Source organism: Mercenaria mercenaria, chromosome 14, assembly GCF_021730395.1.
Source record: "Mercenaria mercenaria strain notata chromosome 14, MADL_Memer_1, whole genome shotgun sequence".
In the NCBI taxonomy this organism is placed as follows: Eukaryota; Metazoa; Mollusca; class Bivalvia; order Venerida; family Veneridae; genus Mercenaria; species Mercenaria mercenaria.
In genome coordinates this window covers 46,205,140-46,223,256 of record NC_069374.1, presented here as the reverse complement: position 1 = coordinate 46,223,256, position 18,117 = coordinate 46,205,140, and the positions used below count along the sequence as shown (strand labels likewise).

Sequence of the window (18,117 nt, the reverse complement as noted above, 5' to 3'; positions counted from 1 at the left end):
ATTTCATTTTTCTTCAAAATTAATAAACTAGGTAAAATTTTCTATAGTTAATGCTGAGGCACGACTACGGAAAATATTGCCGTCCTCTGTTTAGACTCTTAGCGTCATATACATTTTGCTTGTTCAGTAACGGCAACAACGTTAACGGGGGAACCGTCAAACTGACTGACATTGTTACCTTGGTCATGTAACTCGACGCTAATATCGGTATGTAGGCCCCTATATTCTGTTTCATTCATATCTGTAATTTTGGTGAAGAAAATGAATCAGTATTTATTGTTGGACAGTTTATAACCAGCACACTGTTTTATGTTTAGTTTAATTTTGTTACAGAAAACAGCGTTTGTTCTTCTATCTCCATAGCAACAGAGGAAGTTGTTATTCAGAGTAGGCTAAGTTTACACAACGAGTACATTTTACGGCATCAGTATGCAAAACAAAATAGATTAAAAATTTTCGTTAAAAATGATACCCACATTTTTTAGTTTATGCTTATTCATTTATGAAAGCTTTAAGATTATCTGAAACACTACTGGGTCCGCTTCCTGAAAACAAGTACTGAGATATAGTCATGATCCCAATGAAGCTCAAATACTGTGACCTCCGTGTTGAGAGGTCGACATCTTAGCCACTAGACCACAACTTTGCTCTAAAACTCATGTTTCGCATCAAGCCTATGAGGTTGGTATTAATAAACGAACGAAATGTATTATCGTTCATATACGGCGAAACATGCTGTCGAATTTCTCTGAAGTGGCGAAAAACTTTGAATAATTTAATATCAGTGGCGTACAAATGGCAGTTTAGGTTTTGGGAACATCGTTACATTTTGCAAATTAGGGGGCGTACTTAAAGAAGATTTAGAGCTGTAGAAAAAAAACTTCAGTGAAACAGGTAAATTAATAAAAATACAACAAATGTAAAGCAATGTGATGATGAATTTTTCCCGGAGAGAAAGGTCGTCATAAACGTCTGATGCATGTTGAGAAGACTTCAGTTACTTGATAAGAGCATTTGCTGCTTGATCGTTTGTTCTTTTTTTTTTTTTTTTTTTTTTTTGGTATGGCCCAGTTTTTCAACAGTATTTCACTTATGTACCTGTTGAATATTTATGATATAGTCATACATTTAAGTAGAACATAATCAAAACATTGTAGACTTCTGTACATATTACACCCTTTAGAATTTCCAAGAAGTAAAACATAAGCTTATCTTTTCAGTTTTTCAGTTTCAAACAATTCTTGAAAATATACAATTCTCATAAAGCTTTAGTTTCAAAAATGTACAGATATAGGTAGTGATACTAAAAAGATCAAATCGATACCAAGACATCTACAATAATTTTCGACGTTTCGGCGCAAGCTAAACAATTAAAATGGAAGTTGTAAAATTTCTATTTCAGCTTCACCCGTATACAGATGTTATTATTTAAAATTAACAACTAGAATTATTATGTACTCATCTCACGTTGTATGCTATTTACATCAGAAAGCCATCAAAGCTTGTGTTTCTACCTCCTAGGCTCCGATCTAATAAACAATTTGTGGGATCTTGATAGTGGGATTTGTATGCTGGTTATCTTCAAAGAAGACCGGTCCTTCTAATGACACTTAAATGATAAAGTCAGTGAAATGGGGTTGATGAGACCTGAGAATGAATGTTAATAAGGGACTCTTTTGTATTAAAGAAGAAGACATTGTCATACACTTCAAAAATCAAAATGATTTTGATACCACAGTCGCTTGAAGCTCTATCAATAAATATATTTACATTATCAATTCCCACCCACTTAATATACAAGAGGTCTAACCTGCACATAAATAAATTTTATTGATAGAGCTTCAAACGCCTGTGTTGACACAAATCAATATGTAGACAGACAAAAAAAAAACATAAAAAAAATGTAAGATTTCAGATGAAATCTACGAGCACAAAGATATAAATACAATACGGCAAGTGAATACTTGGACCAGAACAAGTCTATAAGTATCTTACCTGGTCCTGATATTTATGATTTAAAATTTCAACGACATTTAACCCACGAAAATATTAACCTGCTGGCGTCAAGTGATTCTGCCTTTACCAACAGTGCATACCAGGAACAGCCTTCACGTCCGCCTGCACTGTTCGCTATTAAGTCAGTAATTTTCAATGAACACCCCTTTGAATAATTTATAAAATGGTATTGCCAAAATTGAACGACGAACCAGTCCATTTTAGAAATTGAGCAGATCAAGTATGACTCGTGCTGACAATCGACAATTTTCGTGCTTTCCCGTAGCATTCCGGTATTCTTCGGACGTTTACGTGACCTTTTTGAAGTGACTTTCTAACTCTGATGAAACTAGAAACTGCGTACCAAAGATATAAGATCAGAGAAGCTATCGCTTATATTCAAAATTCAGTTTTTCCAAAAAGTTCTAGAAAAACAACATTCCAAGAGCTTCTCTCAAATTCTTTGAAAAACGGCGAACATTGATTCCAATGGTTCTACGCGAGGAATAACTCGACTATTATATGTTAAGGCAAATGAATATTGACGGCTACTACAACATCCGAATAATTTACATTTGAAAGAAACTGAGTTATAGATTATGATAATTAAATCATACATAACACACTGTAAAGACAGAATCACCTGCCGCTAACAGGCTAAATGTTAATAAAATTTGTTAATTTACATGCGTCTACTGTACACTCAATAATTTTTCACTAGTCAAAATTCTAATTCAGAAAAAAATTAATTCTATTAAATAACCACGTTAACTCTGATTTGTTAAACCAAAGAAAATTAATTCATTATATCAAAGCATTGTAACCTTTGAAAGTGTTTTTTTTTTCATTTTTGTCACTAAAGCAGGTTTAGTCCAGGAACAATCCAGTTGTTCTGTGGTATAAGTAGGTAACTCTGGTACATATACCCTAGATACAGTTGCAAGTCTTCCGTTGGACCATGACTGTTTCTAATCTTTATATTGGTTTATAATACGTCTGGATCTAGGTGGTGTTTTAGGGTAACGCTTTTTACCCGATGAATCCGATACTGTAGTCGCTGACCCATAGTACTGCACTGGATCGTTGTATCCAACCCTAGATGGATCATTCAGAGGATGTTGCTTTGGTTCGTATTGTTTTGGTTTGTTAATCCTGTCTTTTTTATCGTCAAACATTTCTCTAAGTACACGTACAGGCGGATATATCACTTGCTGCATTTTCCCGTCGGTATCATCTACATCTACGAAGATGTTTCCATGCCCTTTATCAAAATGATCTGATTGCCTTGATACAACGTCTGATTGTCGGCTGTCCTTCGTCGATGTTTTAATATCTTGTGGGGTCCATCCACGTCCGGCTGAATCTATATATTTAATTCCATGCGCCAATTGTCTAACACTTGCGTCGGAAACGCTGGATCCGGTGTCAGTATCATCTGAAGAGGATACGTGTGGTTTCTTTAATGATGGCGAATTATAAACATGAGAACTATAGTCTTGTATCATTTGCTGTTTACTCAAGCTATCGATTTTGTCACTACTCTGCTTTCTAACTGCTCGAGAACTACTACTGGCAACGCAAGGTGTAGACTGTTGATTGATCTTTGTAATCTGTGTTCTATCGTTCGCTTTTCGAGCGACATTTTCTTGCTCTTCATCATGATACGTTATCAAGTATTCCGGATAATACTGGTTCTTGTCAAAGACAACAAATATAGACGGATTTGTATCATTATCCACACATGAATCAAACAATTCATGGTCGCTTCCTGGTTTATGAGGCGGTCTTCTGTAAGATTTACTTCCCTTGGTATACTGTCCAACTAGGACATTTACAACAAACATGTATCTTTCTGGTCCTTTAGTGTAAGCATGGCTGTATTTTGCGTCCCTGGCAAAGTAGGCACCATCACCGTATAATATCCCAGATTTTCCAGATACGCGAACATCGAAGTTGTTAACACAGATTCCACGAACAGCATCTATGCCGTCGGTTCCATGGAATAAGTATCGCTTGTCAACCGGAATAGATGGACCTCTAACTCTCATGGCATTGGCTTCCATTGTCCTTTCTTGGCTGTATAATTAACGAGTCACATTATTACTGAAATTACGTTTCGATGAAATGAATGGGCGCATTTTTCATTAGGTAAGAGCAAATTAAGTGTTTTAAAATTACACGTTTTTCTGACCTTCATTTGAGATATATCTCTATGGCCTGATAGTTTTTTTAAACGTTATGAGTGTTAGAATTTAGTATTTATACAAAGACATACCTACAGAATAGCCCCCAGAGTTTATGATTTTGCAGTCGAGAAATCGTATCTATTTTCTCTTTTCGGCAATCTACAGTGTTGAAGAAAAGTTTCGTAACCTCCTGAAGTTCCAATGTGTTGCTGTCAGTAATATCTACCAGTTCAAATGGATGTATCAGATCCCATGGCACCCAAGATTTAGGAAGCGGTGTCTCTATCAAATGGATATCTGATAAAACATTTGGACTGAAACAAAAAATATAGGTGATACAGCAGAGTTTGGACTAAAACAAAGTGTGTGTGGTGCTGTTAACTGAAAAGCAGAAAATGTAAATAAATTACATACTTGGCCTTTTCAATGAAATCAGTGATGTAATGGCGTACGAGCGATATGCATGGAGCATGAGGTGTGGGGGTCAACCTTCCATAACTGTCCTCATTTCTTCAGAGGAGTTTTGGGATCCAAAATATTTTTTTCCTTTCTCTATTGTACTTCAATGTTGAGATAATAAACGTTTTTTTTTCGTGTATTAACGTCTGCAGAAGCACACGGGATTGTTACGCGGGATTGTTTGTGACCGAGACCAAAGGTCGAGGTCAGACACATATCCCAAGGGCTTCTGCAGACGTTAATACACCAAACAAACGTGTATTGTCGCTATTCTTGCATAAAAACCATTACACGACGACTAAATGTATTGTTTTCATATGTGATGACTTTACGATACCGGTACATTTTTACTTACCATTCTGTTGTTCTTGGAAACGGTAAACATGTTTTAAATATCCATAACCAGGACCCAGAAATCAACAACATTACCAAAAGCACATACTGAAGATTTTTAAACGGTTTTTGGTTGCGGGTTTATCCCGCTACCGAAGTTAAGTGTATTTCTGACAATCATGTAGCATCTTTATTTGATTCCAAATCACATCCAAAGGAATTTGTTCATGTGCTACACAAAGTATTCCCATTCATGAACAATGCGGATGAATTATCAATGATCAAGCAGTTCTTATTCATCCTCTATCCATTCACACTGGCCATTTAGATTATATAAGATCTGTCAATGATTAGGTATTCCAGCCCATGGTTACATCACAGACTTCCAGCTATTCATGTAAGGTCAGGCAGAGTTTATCTTAGATATGAGGTACATTAGTATTTGTTTCTTATACTTGTATATTTATAGATTGGCATTTAAAATGAAAATAACTCTAGCAAAACCCGCAACCACCAGACATCTCAAGGCTTTGATTTTATCTCTCGTTATTACAAACATGAAATTACCAATAAGTGTTCATATAACTTCAAAATTTGGTAAACAGGGCACAATTTAAATAATAATAAGTTTACAGTCGAGTTACTTTGAGTTCGGACACATTTGGAGTACGGATGAGTACGAACGTAGTGTCAAGCTTTCAAGCGGTTCATATAAATTCTTTGAAATATTAGATAAAAACATACCGACTGATACATACCAAAATCATACATATGATTCCTAAAAACAAACAATCGCACAAGTTACACGCGATTCTTAAACATTCACGGTTATCTATAAAAACTGAAACGACGCTGAGTTCTAAAAGGGGGAGTAAACAAGGGAAGAAGCGAATACGAACATTGTTGGGGGCAGTGCATTTGGCGTTGGTAACTGATACAACAAAATATTCTATGGTTTAGACTGCATAATTTATGCTATAAAAAGATATAAAAAGAGGTTATTATGGAAGAAACAAGACGCAGATACCAGATGTCAATCTGCGGAGAAATTCATGTACGTTCCTGGGAAAGCATTTTAAAAATCAAAAACATGTATTAATAGCACGTGAATTGCCTTGTTTGCACACGATTTTTCTCCAGTTAATACATGGGCGGATCCAGTGAAAAAAGTAGTTTTTATGCAAGAATATATTATCATATCAAAAAGTCGCACAGTTGTTTCTGCACGCTCTTATCTTTGTTTTTTCTTCTGCGAAGAAAAAACATACAGCGGCAAAAAGTCGGGAGACGAGACATAACCTACTAAACCCACCACCCGCTCACCAAATGCAAATGTTTTAACACAACACCTAGCTCCAAAGTATATGAATACCGCTTATATTCTGACCTGGTGGTCTAGTTGTAACACATTTCAATGTCAATCCAGAAGTCCTGGGCTGGAATCACGATACAGGCACTGGAAATTTCTGAAATGCCTTCGAGTGTCTCCCATCCAATTAAGAGAACAATACTGGTTCTCCCAGGAAATCGGGTTTCGTGTGCATCTTGGCTATGCACTGGGTACATTAAAGCATCTTGATCTCTGGGTAAATCATTATTAAGAATTTCAGTATTAGACTATCTAGACTAAGATGTTCCAAGCAAACTTACAACCTCTTCCTCTTCACATCTTCTGGCGTCACTAGAAGTGGGCGGCGCCTAATAGCCCTGCTTTTTCTAGTATCGTTGTTGGTTTGGTACATCGGATCAAATGATATCGTATAATTGAAGAAATAGTTCTCTCTTGAGAAAGTGAATGTCTTTTGCTTAGCCAAGTATTTTGCTTCTAATGTGTGTTGAAAAGCGTCCTGAAAGGATTAAATTTCAAAAATATCTTAAAAATTAGATGCTGTATATGAAAATGATACGAAATTTGAAATCATACAGTGTCATGTAAGAACATGTAAGAAATCGAAACTCAAAAGATGTTAACAAAGATCTTATTTTGTTTGTATACTCTGGTACTCTGCGGCTGGGCATATCTATAGACGCCGTATTGACTGACTTGACCATATTTCTGCTGTTTGAATTTCTTTACATTTATAGGCATCAAATAACCTATTAACTTTCGATTTAAACTGATGCTTCTTTAAAATATTCAGAATTTGAATATGCTAATAGAAAATGGCAATGTACTTCTCACGCATATTTTCAACCAACGGAAGTGGATTGAATCCGGCTTTGCAATGAAAACGACAAATCCGCGATAAAGGTAGAAATAGCTAGGTTCCCTGCGAGCGCAGGCGTTTTCATTGCCAAGCCGGATTCAGTCCACTTCAGAATCCGTTGGTTGAAAAAATGGCATAAGAATTGCCTTGTCCTTACACTCAACATAAAAAAAAAATTGTGAACAATAGAAAAGTAAACTGACTGGTTCAAACAAAAACCACTGATTGAGATCGTCCTTCCAGTACCACCTCCACTGGGTGTAAAAACCGTCAGTGTTCTCTTCTCGTTCATTTTCGAACGATGACGAAATATCATATACTCGATTGTAAGACATGGTTGACAGACGACGTGCTTCTGTTTCTGTGGGACTTTCATCAGTATAAACGATCACTCTCGCCTTAATTGTTGGTTCAAACAGCAGCAGGGTAACAAGTTCCATTCCATCGTAAGTCTGAAATAGTAATTATTTGCAATTGCTTCTACTGACTAAACACAAGCTAATTTATGTCTCGCGCCCCTCTACCTGTTCAAACCGCCTTGTATGATACGTGTCATAATGCCTTTATCAATATTTCTTTACATGCAACAATAATATAATCGTTTATAAATAGTTTTGGTTAATTGATCTTCTTTAGCTGACTGGTTAAGGTTATCATATAGGTTTAGTTATATTTACAAAAGAATGAATTTGTGATTGAAACTGAATACCCTTTTTAGAAATTACAAGTAAGTATATGCAAGTCCATTACGAAATGTTCATTTCAATTTAGTCGAACAAATGGTATACATAAATTCAAAGCTATGTACCATGCGAATTCTGTCTGACCTATACGCATTGTCTGCAAAGGCTTTTTCGACATCTTCTGATTCATTTAGAGATATCCATGTTCCAAACAGTTTTATTTGCCATATATATGGTAGTCTGCTATTGCTGTGTACATACTTGCAGCTGCGGTCATGACATTCCTCAAGAAGATGACGGGTACAGATAAACGTATCCCCGGCGGCATCTGTACGGAAAATGCTGTCGTTATAAGAATACGGCAAGTCATGATGTAGCACATGTATACATTAAACTCAGTGATTATAATTAAGGAACAACATAGATACAAAGAACTATTACTAAAACTGTGAATTAAAGCCAGAATATACCTGATTCCTCTTTAATAAGATTTTTGTTGCCGAATCTCGGTTTATTTCCCGGAAGTAACGGAGAAGCGCCATCTGCAGCAATCTGTTCATTTCTTTTCCAAGCTGGATTGTTGATCATGAAGACCCGCCACTTGAACACATTGTATTGCATTTCTGACATTTCAAATGCATCTAAGATCGGCTTATTATGGTCAGATTTTCTGTCGTGGATGTGGGAACAGTTTGGTCCCTTGTTGCATTTACCAAGTATGTATCTAGGGCAGATATGTAACTCAAAACAGTTGGGTTTTCCACAGAAGCCTTTCAATGCCCACTCGGTACAAACATGTGGAAAACTAACCTTAAGAATAGAACAAATCTCCTCATTTGTGTACAAGTTATTGTACCCTAACGCATTAGAGATTTTTAAGTTGTTTTCATCGAAACAATCATGAGAAAAGTTACAGTTCTTTCGGCCGAATACACATTTACCTGATAACAAGTTTTTGCATATGTGATATCTATGACAATCGCTTTTACTACACGAGACCTTTCGATAGTAATCTAAGCAGCAACTGACCTGTTTGCTGTACACAAGTACATGCGAGACACTTCCATTCTTTTCGATAAGTGTAAATCTACTTTTATTCTTACGGAACCAGTCGCTTATATCAACGTATGTCGGAAATAATCTAGACTGGGTCTTTATGTCTTCTGGAGTACCACTTCCTTCCATGTACTTTACCATGAAATTGAAAACATCATCAGGCGATGTTATCTCTGTGTAATGTGGACTTTTGCCTCTAAAAGCAGAAAGTGGTCCAGAATCTAAATTACTTGTCTCAGTAGAGAAGTTTTCTGTGCCTATTTTAGGGTTTGCAATTTGGTGATCTGTAAATTGCTGCCGCCCTCTGGCGGATGTATGCTCCCCTCGCTCCACCGAATTCCATCTGTTACCCGATCGTGTCCGATTTCTTTGTATGGATGAATGTCTACTTCTTCTCGAAGATTTAGAACAATCATTGTCGTTTATAGATACACAACAACTCCCTACGTTGGGTTGTATATCAGAGCTCAATACTGGAGGAGGGGTACTGAATTCGGAATATGGGCGCGTAGCTTTAATTGGTATCCTTGGAGGTTGTTTATTCGTATTTGGAGATTTAAACATTGGTGCCATTGTATCGGCATCGTAAATAGGTACTGTGGAATAAAAATGGTGTAATTATTTTTAAAAACGAACCAAGAACTATGTATTTGAATGCAGATATAATTAAGTGATCATGAAAAGAACTAAAAGAAGGAAATTCTAAGGCGATATTTATCGAAGGAATTTATGAGAAATGCAGAAAAAATAAAATCAGAATTTACATTCATTCAAATCCTGTTGCAAGTGAACTAAAGAAAGAACCACTGGTAAATTATAGAATAAAAATATTGTCTGTGAGGATTACATTGCTGTGGAATCCTTCTGGCTCCTGACATTACTTAGGTTCTTTGATACTGTTCAGCAAATTCGTCCGTCGGTGTTTCTGGATGTTCTTGCTGATCTCGCCCTTGTATGTTTACCTGTCTTTCTGAATTAAATAGATTACCAGGTATACTTGAAATAATAAAGCTCAAAATAAAAAAAAATGTAAAAAAAACAGTTCCATTTTGTAAATCGTGAATCAAAGCTTTCAGAACTTAAATTGATATTTCATTTAAAGTCATCAATAAACGGACATACCCTTATAAACTGTCTTATTTTGCAACTACATGATCATATGGGCAGTTTCATCTCAACAACATCTAATGTTTGGCATAGTAGAACAACATCTTTTGTTAGCATATTCTACTGAACTATTGATTTAATGTTACGTCCATTGCAATGCAGTCACTTAAACTAAACTAGGCAATGCTGATGTTTGTCTCCTATGTAATCAGTAGGAGATGAAATGCAAGATTTGCACAAACAAGTTCTTTGCGGTTTTGTAGCAAATTGCTTAATAGTATTCTGTACCTTTTACATGTTATGTAATTTTGAAAATAACAATATTTGAGAGAAATTATCCATATTGAATATTATGCCGCACAAATAATCTATGATAAAAATTTATGGCTTTTTACACCTGAATACATTGTTTTCAACCATTGTTTTATCATTTTAGAACAAATCACTTTTGATAAGCTTTTCCATCTAGGTAGATCAGGGGGGTGACTGACACAGGATTTTTCTAATGAATGCAGATGTACAAAAAAACATAAAACGCACCTGTATATTGTTACTTTCAGTAGCTATGATCAATCTCATTATGTAATTTTTATTCGTTAAACACCCTAAAAAGTCTCTAAAATACACGTTAAGATTTACGAATCAACGAATTTCATTATATGGAAAGACCACTGTATTAACACTGATTTTTGCAATGAAAGCAGATGTACAAAAGTATTGGAAAACGCCTGTAGGCCTATATATTGTTACTTTCAGTAATCAAAAATGCCATTATGTAAAGTTATTCGTTTTACAACCTTAAAAGCTTCTAAAATACACATTTAGATTTATTTACGAATTTCATTATCTGAAAAGATGATTGTATTACACATAAAAAACGTCAATATCAGCAGGAAGTTCTATTTATGTCTGATATATGATATGCCACCAACTACTCCCCTCTTTCTAACTACAAATGATATTCAATTGATAAAATATATAGCATGCCAGTGTTCGAGGTTGAAAGGATTGCTTTTTGAAAAATTTATATAAAAATTATGTTATTGACAACGTAAGTTTACCAAATCGTGGGCTGAGCGCGAAACTATTGTAACTGTATATAAATAAACAACAAGATACAATAGTTTCGCGCTCAGCCCTCGAAATGTTTTAAAGATATTGGCAAACTATCAAATGTTGCATTAAGAGATTTGTTTAATTAATTTATTTTTGTTCATTGGCTAGGTACGTTTTTAAATATAAAGTAGAATGTGGACTTATAATTTCATCTATTATTTCATTGACCAGGATAAACTATGTCTGGCTGTGAAATATCATTCTGCAGAAGAAATAATCAGAAATATATTAGCAGTTTTACAAATCCAGAACTTAAAGACCCCTTTAAATACAACCGTGTGCCATTCCTCTTCTAAACGTAAGGTGGCTTCTGAGACGACACAGCTGATATCAGTTACTCCACTGATTTATACACAGCGGATCCCCGTTAAAGAAATTGTCTTCCTGTAAAAGCAGCAAATTTGAAACTGATCAGGTATAACGATATTCGAGTCTTAAATTCATCATTTTGCTTAATGTGAAACAACAAAAACACAAACGTCGTTAATTCTTTAAAAGTGAAATAAAATACATTCAATATGCATAACAAGGAAACATTGTAATTTATTTTTCAATACTCACAAAACGTTGAGAAAATATCCTACATAAATACGCACGTCTTCACCCGATAATTCTATGTCGACGTTATTCAATAAAACTTCGTATTGGGCATATCTAAATTATAGGTCTTTGATTTTCATAAAAGTACGGAAACCTTTATAGGTTAAGTAAATGTTTATAAATTTGTTCACGCAGTAATACCGAACCAAATATACGTTTGTGTCCCTTTCAACGGTCATAACGTTTCCGTAGAAAGAGCATTCACGTCTGGCGAGAGAAATGGGCCTGACCAAATGTTTGGAGATTTTTTCCCCAATATGGAAGAGATGGACCGGTTTTAAAACTCCTTTCTAAAATTCAACTTTTGACAAACATGAGGCTATGTGTACATATGCGGACAGTGAAATGGCCTTGGAAATTGTTTCTTGTTTTCTTTGGATCTCCTCCGCCGTCATGTGCGGAATCTCCATAGTCGTTAGCGTTTAAAAATAACCCATACGTGTTAGGCGAAAAATATTTTCCTTAAAAATCTATCAAAAGTGAGTAGTCTGGAAGTGACTAGTGGTACAAACTTCCTGACATAAGAATTTTGCAAGATATTGTTATAAAGGACAAAGAATATTGTGTACAAATTAGAAAACCGTTGCAACGCAGAAAATTTACATTTTTTTGACGAATACTAGTATCTAAAATTTATTTTCACTTATTTATCATTTTTCAGTGTTCATGCCATGAATATACTACCACTTTAGATTTCATACAGTTTGCCGGGTTGTAGTGATGAATATAGCCAGTCTATCCATCTGGTCCGTGACATTCCGTGCAAAGCATGATTGCAAATTATCTAGATACATGTACACTGCTGACCAGTGTACAAAATAAACCAACTACAGTTAAAGCCCTGCTTCGCTGCTGTTCAAATTCTTTTGTGTGTATACAACCCATGATTACAATAGGAAACAGTTAACGGCCACGTGCCACACTTAGCACGCATAACCACAGGTATTTCATATAGAATTTTATATGAAATAGACTCTATTTTGACAGGCGCAACTGTTCATAGTCAGGATTTTCATGCTTTTTCAGTGACAATTCAAGGTTACAAGGTAGGACGGGAGCAGGGCTTAAATGCGGTCCCAGTCAAATTGAGTTTGCAATATTCACTATTAGCCTTGTCATCAGTGCTTCCGAAGGATCCACTTTTCAGATTTTGATAATATATTTTGTTAGTATTAAGTAAATTAGTATATATCTATTTCAAGAATTTACAAAAGCAGTTGATAATTTTAGGTTTTATTTATCAAAAACATCCTTACATCTTTTAACGATGTTTCAGCAAATAACTTCTTATTTACAGTATATATAGTACAGTATGTTTTTTTTTAGCTCATCTGATTTTTTGAAAAAAAAAAAAAAGAAAAAAAAGATGAGTTATTGTCATCACTTGAGCGGTGTCGGCGTCGGCGTCTGCGTCGGCGTTGCCTGGTTAGGTTTTATGTTTAGGTCAGCTTTTCTCCTAAACTATCAAAGCTATTGCTTTGAAACTTGGAACACTTGTTCACCATCATAAGCTGACCCTGTATAGCAAGAAACATGACTCCATCCTGCTTTTTGAAAGATTTATGGCCCCTTTTGTACTTAGAAAATATCAGATGTCTTGGTTAAGTTTTATGTTTAGGTCAACTTTTCTCCTAAACTATAAAAGCTATTGCTTTGAAACTTGCAACACTTGTTCACCATCATAAACTGACCCTGTACATCAAGAAACATAACTCCATCCTGCTTTTTGCAAGAATTATTGCCCCTTTTGGACTTAGAAAATCGGTTTTCTTGGTTAAGTTTTATGTTTAGGTCAGCTTTTCTCCTAAACTATCAAAGCTATTGCCTTAAAACTTGCAACACTTGTTCACCATCATAAGTTGACCCTGTACAGCATGAAACAGAATTCCATCTTGCTTTTTGCAAGATTTATGGCCCCTTTTGGACTTAGAAAATCATTTTTTTGGTTGAGTATTATGTTTAAGTCAACTTTTCTCATACACTATCAAAGTTATTGCTTTAAAACTTGCAACAGTTTATCACCATCATAAGCGGACGCTGTACATCAAGAAACATAACTCTATCCTGCTTTTTGCAAGAATGATGGCCCTTTTTAGACTTAGAAAATCACGAGTAGGACAATATTTCTATTATACAAAAAAAATCAGATAAACGTCAGCACCCGCAAGGCGGTGCTCTTGTTTATTTTTATGCCTCGAAGGTGGGCATATTAACTTCGGCTTGTCCGTCCGTCCGACTGTAATTTTGTAAATTCTTGTCCATGTGGTAATTCGATCTGCCATCCATGAAGGAATTTTGAAATGGTAATTCGATCTGCCATCCATGAAGGAATTTTGAAATAGTTTGAAAGCATTAACCTTAACAAGACAACGTTTCGTGTGTAATACTCAGACCCCTAGCTACAAGGTCAAGGTCACACTTTGAAGTCAAACGTTAATAGGGTTTGTTTCGTGACCGGTTCGTTACTTTGCCATTCATCAAGAGGTTTTGAAATTATTTAGCATAAATGCTTATCTTTATCAGACGACATGTCATGGGCAAGACACAGACCCCTAGCTCCAAGGTCAAGGTCAGACTTAGAATTCAAATGTTAACAGGACTTGTTTTTGTGTCCGGTCCATATTTCTGCCATCGATGATGGTAACAATAATCAGACAATGTATCATGCGCAAGACCCAGATCCCTTGCTCCAAGGTCAAGGTCATGCTTAGAAGTCATAGGTTAATAGGATCTTTTTCGTGTCCGGTATATAACTCTGTTATCCATGAAGGGATTTTGAAATAAATTGGCATAAATGTTTACCATAATGAGGCAATGTGTTACGCTCAAGACCCAGACCCCTAGCTCCAAGATCAAGTTTACACTTAGATGTCAAGTCAAAGTTTTATAGGGTTTGTTTAGTATGTAAACTCTGTCCGGTTCGCTACTATGTCATTCATCAAAGAATTTCGAAATTACTTTTTATAAATATTCCCCATAACGAGAAAACTTGTCATGCATAACAAATAGACCACTAGCTCTAAGAGCAAGGTCACATTTAGAGGTTGACAGTTAACATGGTGTGTTTCTTGTCCGTTCCCTAACTCTTCCATCGATTAAGACATTTTAAAATTACATTGCATAAACGTTCCCTATATCGAAATGACGTGTCAGACACAAGCCCAAGACCCCTAGCTTCAAGGTCAAAGTCACACTTGGGCTTAACATTGTACCCTTCTTGTGCAGTCAGTAACTCTGCCATTCATCAGGAATTTCTTGTCACAATTCTTCCCTATGATGAGCTGGTGAGTCATGCTCAAAACCCAGACCCTAGCTCCAAAGTCAAGGTTACCTTCGGAGAACGTGTTTAATTTGGTCGCAAAATGAGTCATACCTAAACTATGCTGGCATATTTTGCACGGACAACTGTAGCATTTTTCCTCACACTTCGTGATTTCGGGGGCGTTAGTCACTAATAGAGATTTTCAACTTACTTTGACGCGAACTGCGGACAGCGGACTGCGTACTTACAGTAGGGGTTTTCTCAAAATATTTAAAGCAAAAAAGAAAACATACTTAGTATATATGATTCTTTTACCTATATGTGTAGTAACTTTTGTCTTCACTGTACAAATTAGTGTATTGTGATATAATTATCTGCTATTATATGCAATACCTACGTTTGAAAATATATGGACAGTGGACAGGCTACATTTAAAACACGTAATCGCAATATTCAGATGTCATATAAATACTCTGTCGCATTTTACTTGCGCTAAGCAGGATCTTCAATTATCCGTATGCTTTAACATTTCGTTTTTTATATTTTGAGACATTTCTGGCATTACTTAACCTCCGCGCGAATCGAACGACAGGACTTGTGAAGTTTCGAACACACTTTACTATAATACCTTAATATATTCGTGCATTAAAAATATAACTTGAAACATGGATTTGAAGATATCGGCGATTGCTGGTTTTAATATGTGTCCGTCAATACAATTCCTAGACTATTTTTTTCCTAACAACAAAATAAGAAAAAAATGCGGTACAAAATATTATTGTCCAAAAAAAAAAAAAAAAACCTTCTGATTGAAATAAAAGTCCGTTTATTTTTGTTGCACAGTATAAATACGGTGTTCTCGTAGACTTCTGTACGAAAAAGTTTTTCATTAATTTTGATAATTGTATCTACTGTTCGATAAAATAGGAGTTTTATTGAAATATCTTGAATGATTTAGTTCAACACTCTGTCTAAACATACAGGAAGTTCTCATACATGTATCTTTCAACCCCGTCGAAATGAGACACAATAAATAACCGTATTTTAGCTAAAAACATCCTGAATGAGTCGTATATCAGCATGTTTGGAAATAAACAAAGGAAATAGCCTCTTCGTATTTACATAATCTGATATCAGAATTGCATGTTGAAAGTTGTTTTGAATTTACTATCTTAAAGTGACTACTCAGTATGGATTATCAGTTTCTACAGGAATTTAATCTTTAAGTACTATTAAAACTGGCTTTCAAAATGTCGATCTAAAACCCAGCGGAGACCGAAAATTGTTTGGTGAACATTAGGCATGGGACGCGTCCAATGTCAAATTCAGATCATATTCAAAAACTGTTTTATAGCCAGTGCATGCACAAAATTGTCAACGAATTTATATTTTTGACACCATCTGAGCAATTCTGTGTGGTCATTTGATGCAACCAGCTTAGTCCTAAATATAAGACCTGACATAACTCATATCACTTTATAAGTTCATTTTAATTGATATTTTACATTTTTTATTTTCCATGTTATGTCAGGACGTCGAAAAAGGCTTTGATAGTAAAAATGTAAAATGTCAGAATATTGACTGTTGAACGTCAAATGACAACTTTTTCACGTCTAATTATTTGGACTAGCAACCAGCTTAGTATACATGCATACATATGGTCTGTGTAGATACTCGGCTTTGGGGAACTTGGACAAATACTTAAACTCGTCAAAACTCTCGTTATGTATTGGTTTAAAAATTACAATGTAGCCATCTTTTATATCCTGATAACGTGACCGGAAAAACTGAATTAATTCAGTACCGTATTGAAATGAATTTGTAGGGTTTGAAATAGTTCAGAATATACATGTATAAGACACTTTTCACCGCGGTGCATTAAACTGTCACGCTTTGTATCGTGCATATTCAAAATTGTGCGTTGTACAATAGCATTTCAGCGACCCGAGTGCAATAATACGAAACTATGTTTCCAAAATCACTGTATACATTCTTTGATACTAAATATTCAACTAACTTGTAACATATGTTGTTTTGATTCCCTGATTTAAAAAAGGCGAACCTCTTGAGGCACAGGGGAAGCGGGTCTGTCTCCTTACCAGCTGGTCATTGGTTCATCCTTGAATAAAAGGTATGTTGATCGTTGAATAATCAGCCGTTTTCACTGCTAACGAATACTGGCTAGAACCTCACGAAATTGACTATAAAAGATAAAAGGATATATTTTTAATGCGCCCGCGCTGTTAAGAATGCTTGTAAGACAAAATTCATGACAAAAATCGGTAATTCAAATATACAATACAAAGGATATTTATAAATCTTATAACTGTCTTTTCTCGGATAGTATTACATGCTAAATATGCCGCTGTTCAGTTTTGCATAAAAAATGTATATACAGTTTGAGAAAACCCCTATTGTATGTTCGCAGTACGCGTCGAAGTAAGCTGAAAATCTCTAATAGTGCCAGCTGTTATTTGAGCTTTAATTTTAAATACTTAGTACATTTTGAGAGTTGTATCAATCTGACTAAAGTACATCTCCTATTACGCTACGCATAGGATCTGAGAACGACCTATTCATAGCCTCTGTTTGACGACCATGCCGCTGTAGCCTTGACTTTTGATATTTACAATTCTTATGTCATAATGTGGCTTTAAAAGCGAGGGATCCCGGGTTCGAGCCCTGGAATGGCTGCACATTTTTCTTTTCTCTTTGACATTCGAACAAGTCTTCTGATTGGTTAAAATAGAAATAGCAATACTGGAAATCCAAAATATACAGAAGACGTAAGTGAATGGTTCGTTCTCAGATCTTCGTTTAGAAGATCAAGTACTTAAGTCAGACTGAGAGTTGTATATACTTGTATTTTTTCCTATAAAATGCCAAGGTCATTAGTGGCTATTGTTAAGTTACCTTTAAGACACACCACAAAATAACTGTAATCTATTGTATTTCCATGATGGTAATTATACATTTTTATATGAAGAAATGAAAAATAACAAGTATCTAGTTATAATTTGACAGTTACAGATATAGGGCTTAGACAATGTATTTAATGTCTAAATATATTATTAAATGAATGTAGTAGTATGCACGATTATTTGCACCAAGTT

The 18,117-nt window shown here is 35.3% G+C and overlaps 1 protein-coding gene across 5 annotated transcripts in view; it reads right to left on the bottom strand.

Annotated features, from left to right (window-relative positions):
* Positions 1-1,005: 1,005 nt before the first annotated feature.
* Positions 1,006-18,117, bottom strand: part of LOC123527459 (protein mono-ADP-ribosyltransferase PARP12-like) — a 28,906-nt gene continuing 11,794 nt past the window's right edge. Inside the window, exons 1-9 of one of the 5 annotated variants that reach the window (XM_053523392.1) lie at positions 11,704-12,120; positions 11,418-11,526; positions 9,767-9,889; positions 8,334-9,515; positions 7,989-8,191; positions 7,384-7,632; positions 6,624-6,820; positions 4,271-4,495; positions 1,006-4,071 (exon numbers count right to left, since the gene is read on the bottom strand). In XM_053523392.1, coding sequence (XP_053379367.1) covers positions 2,964-4,071; positions 4,271-4,495; positions 6,624-6,820; positions 7,384-7,632; positions 7,989-8,191; positions 8,334-9,515; positions 9,767-9,797 — 3,195 coding nt within the window. In that variant the 5' untranslated portion in view covers positions 9,798-9,889; positions 11,418-11,526; positions 11,704-12,120 and the 3' untranslated portion in view covers positions 1,006-2,963. Of the gene's footprint in view, positions 4,072-4,270; positions 4,496-6,623; positions 6,821-7,383; positions 7,633-7,988; positions 8,192-8,333; positions 9,516-9,766; positions 9,890-11,417; positions 11,527-11,703; positions 12,121-18,117 lie in introns of those variants that run through there. The other 4 variants (XM_053523390.1, XM_053523391.1, XM_053523389.1 and 1 more) reach the window with 4 other exon arrangements.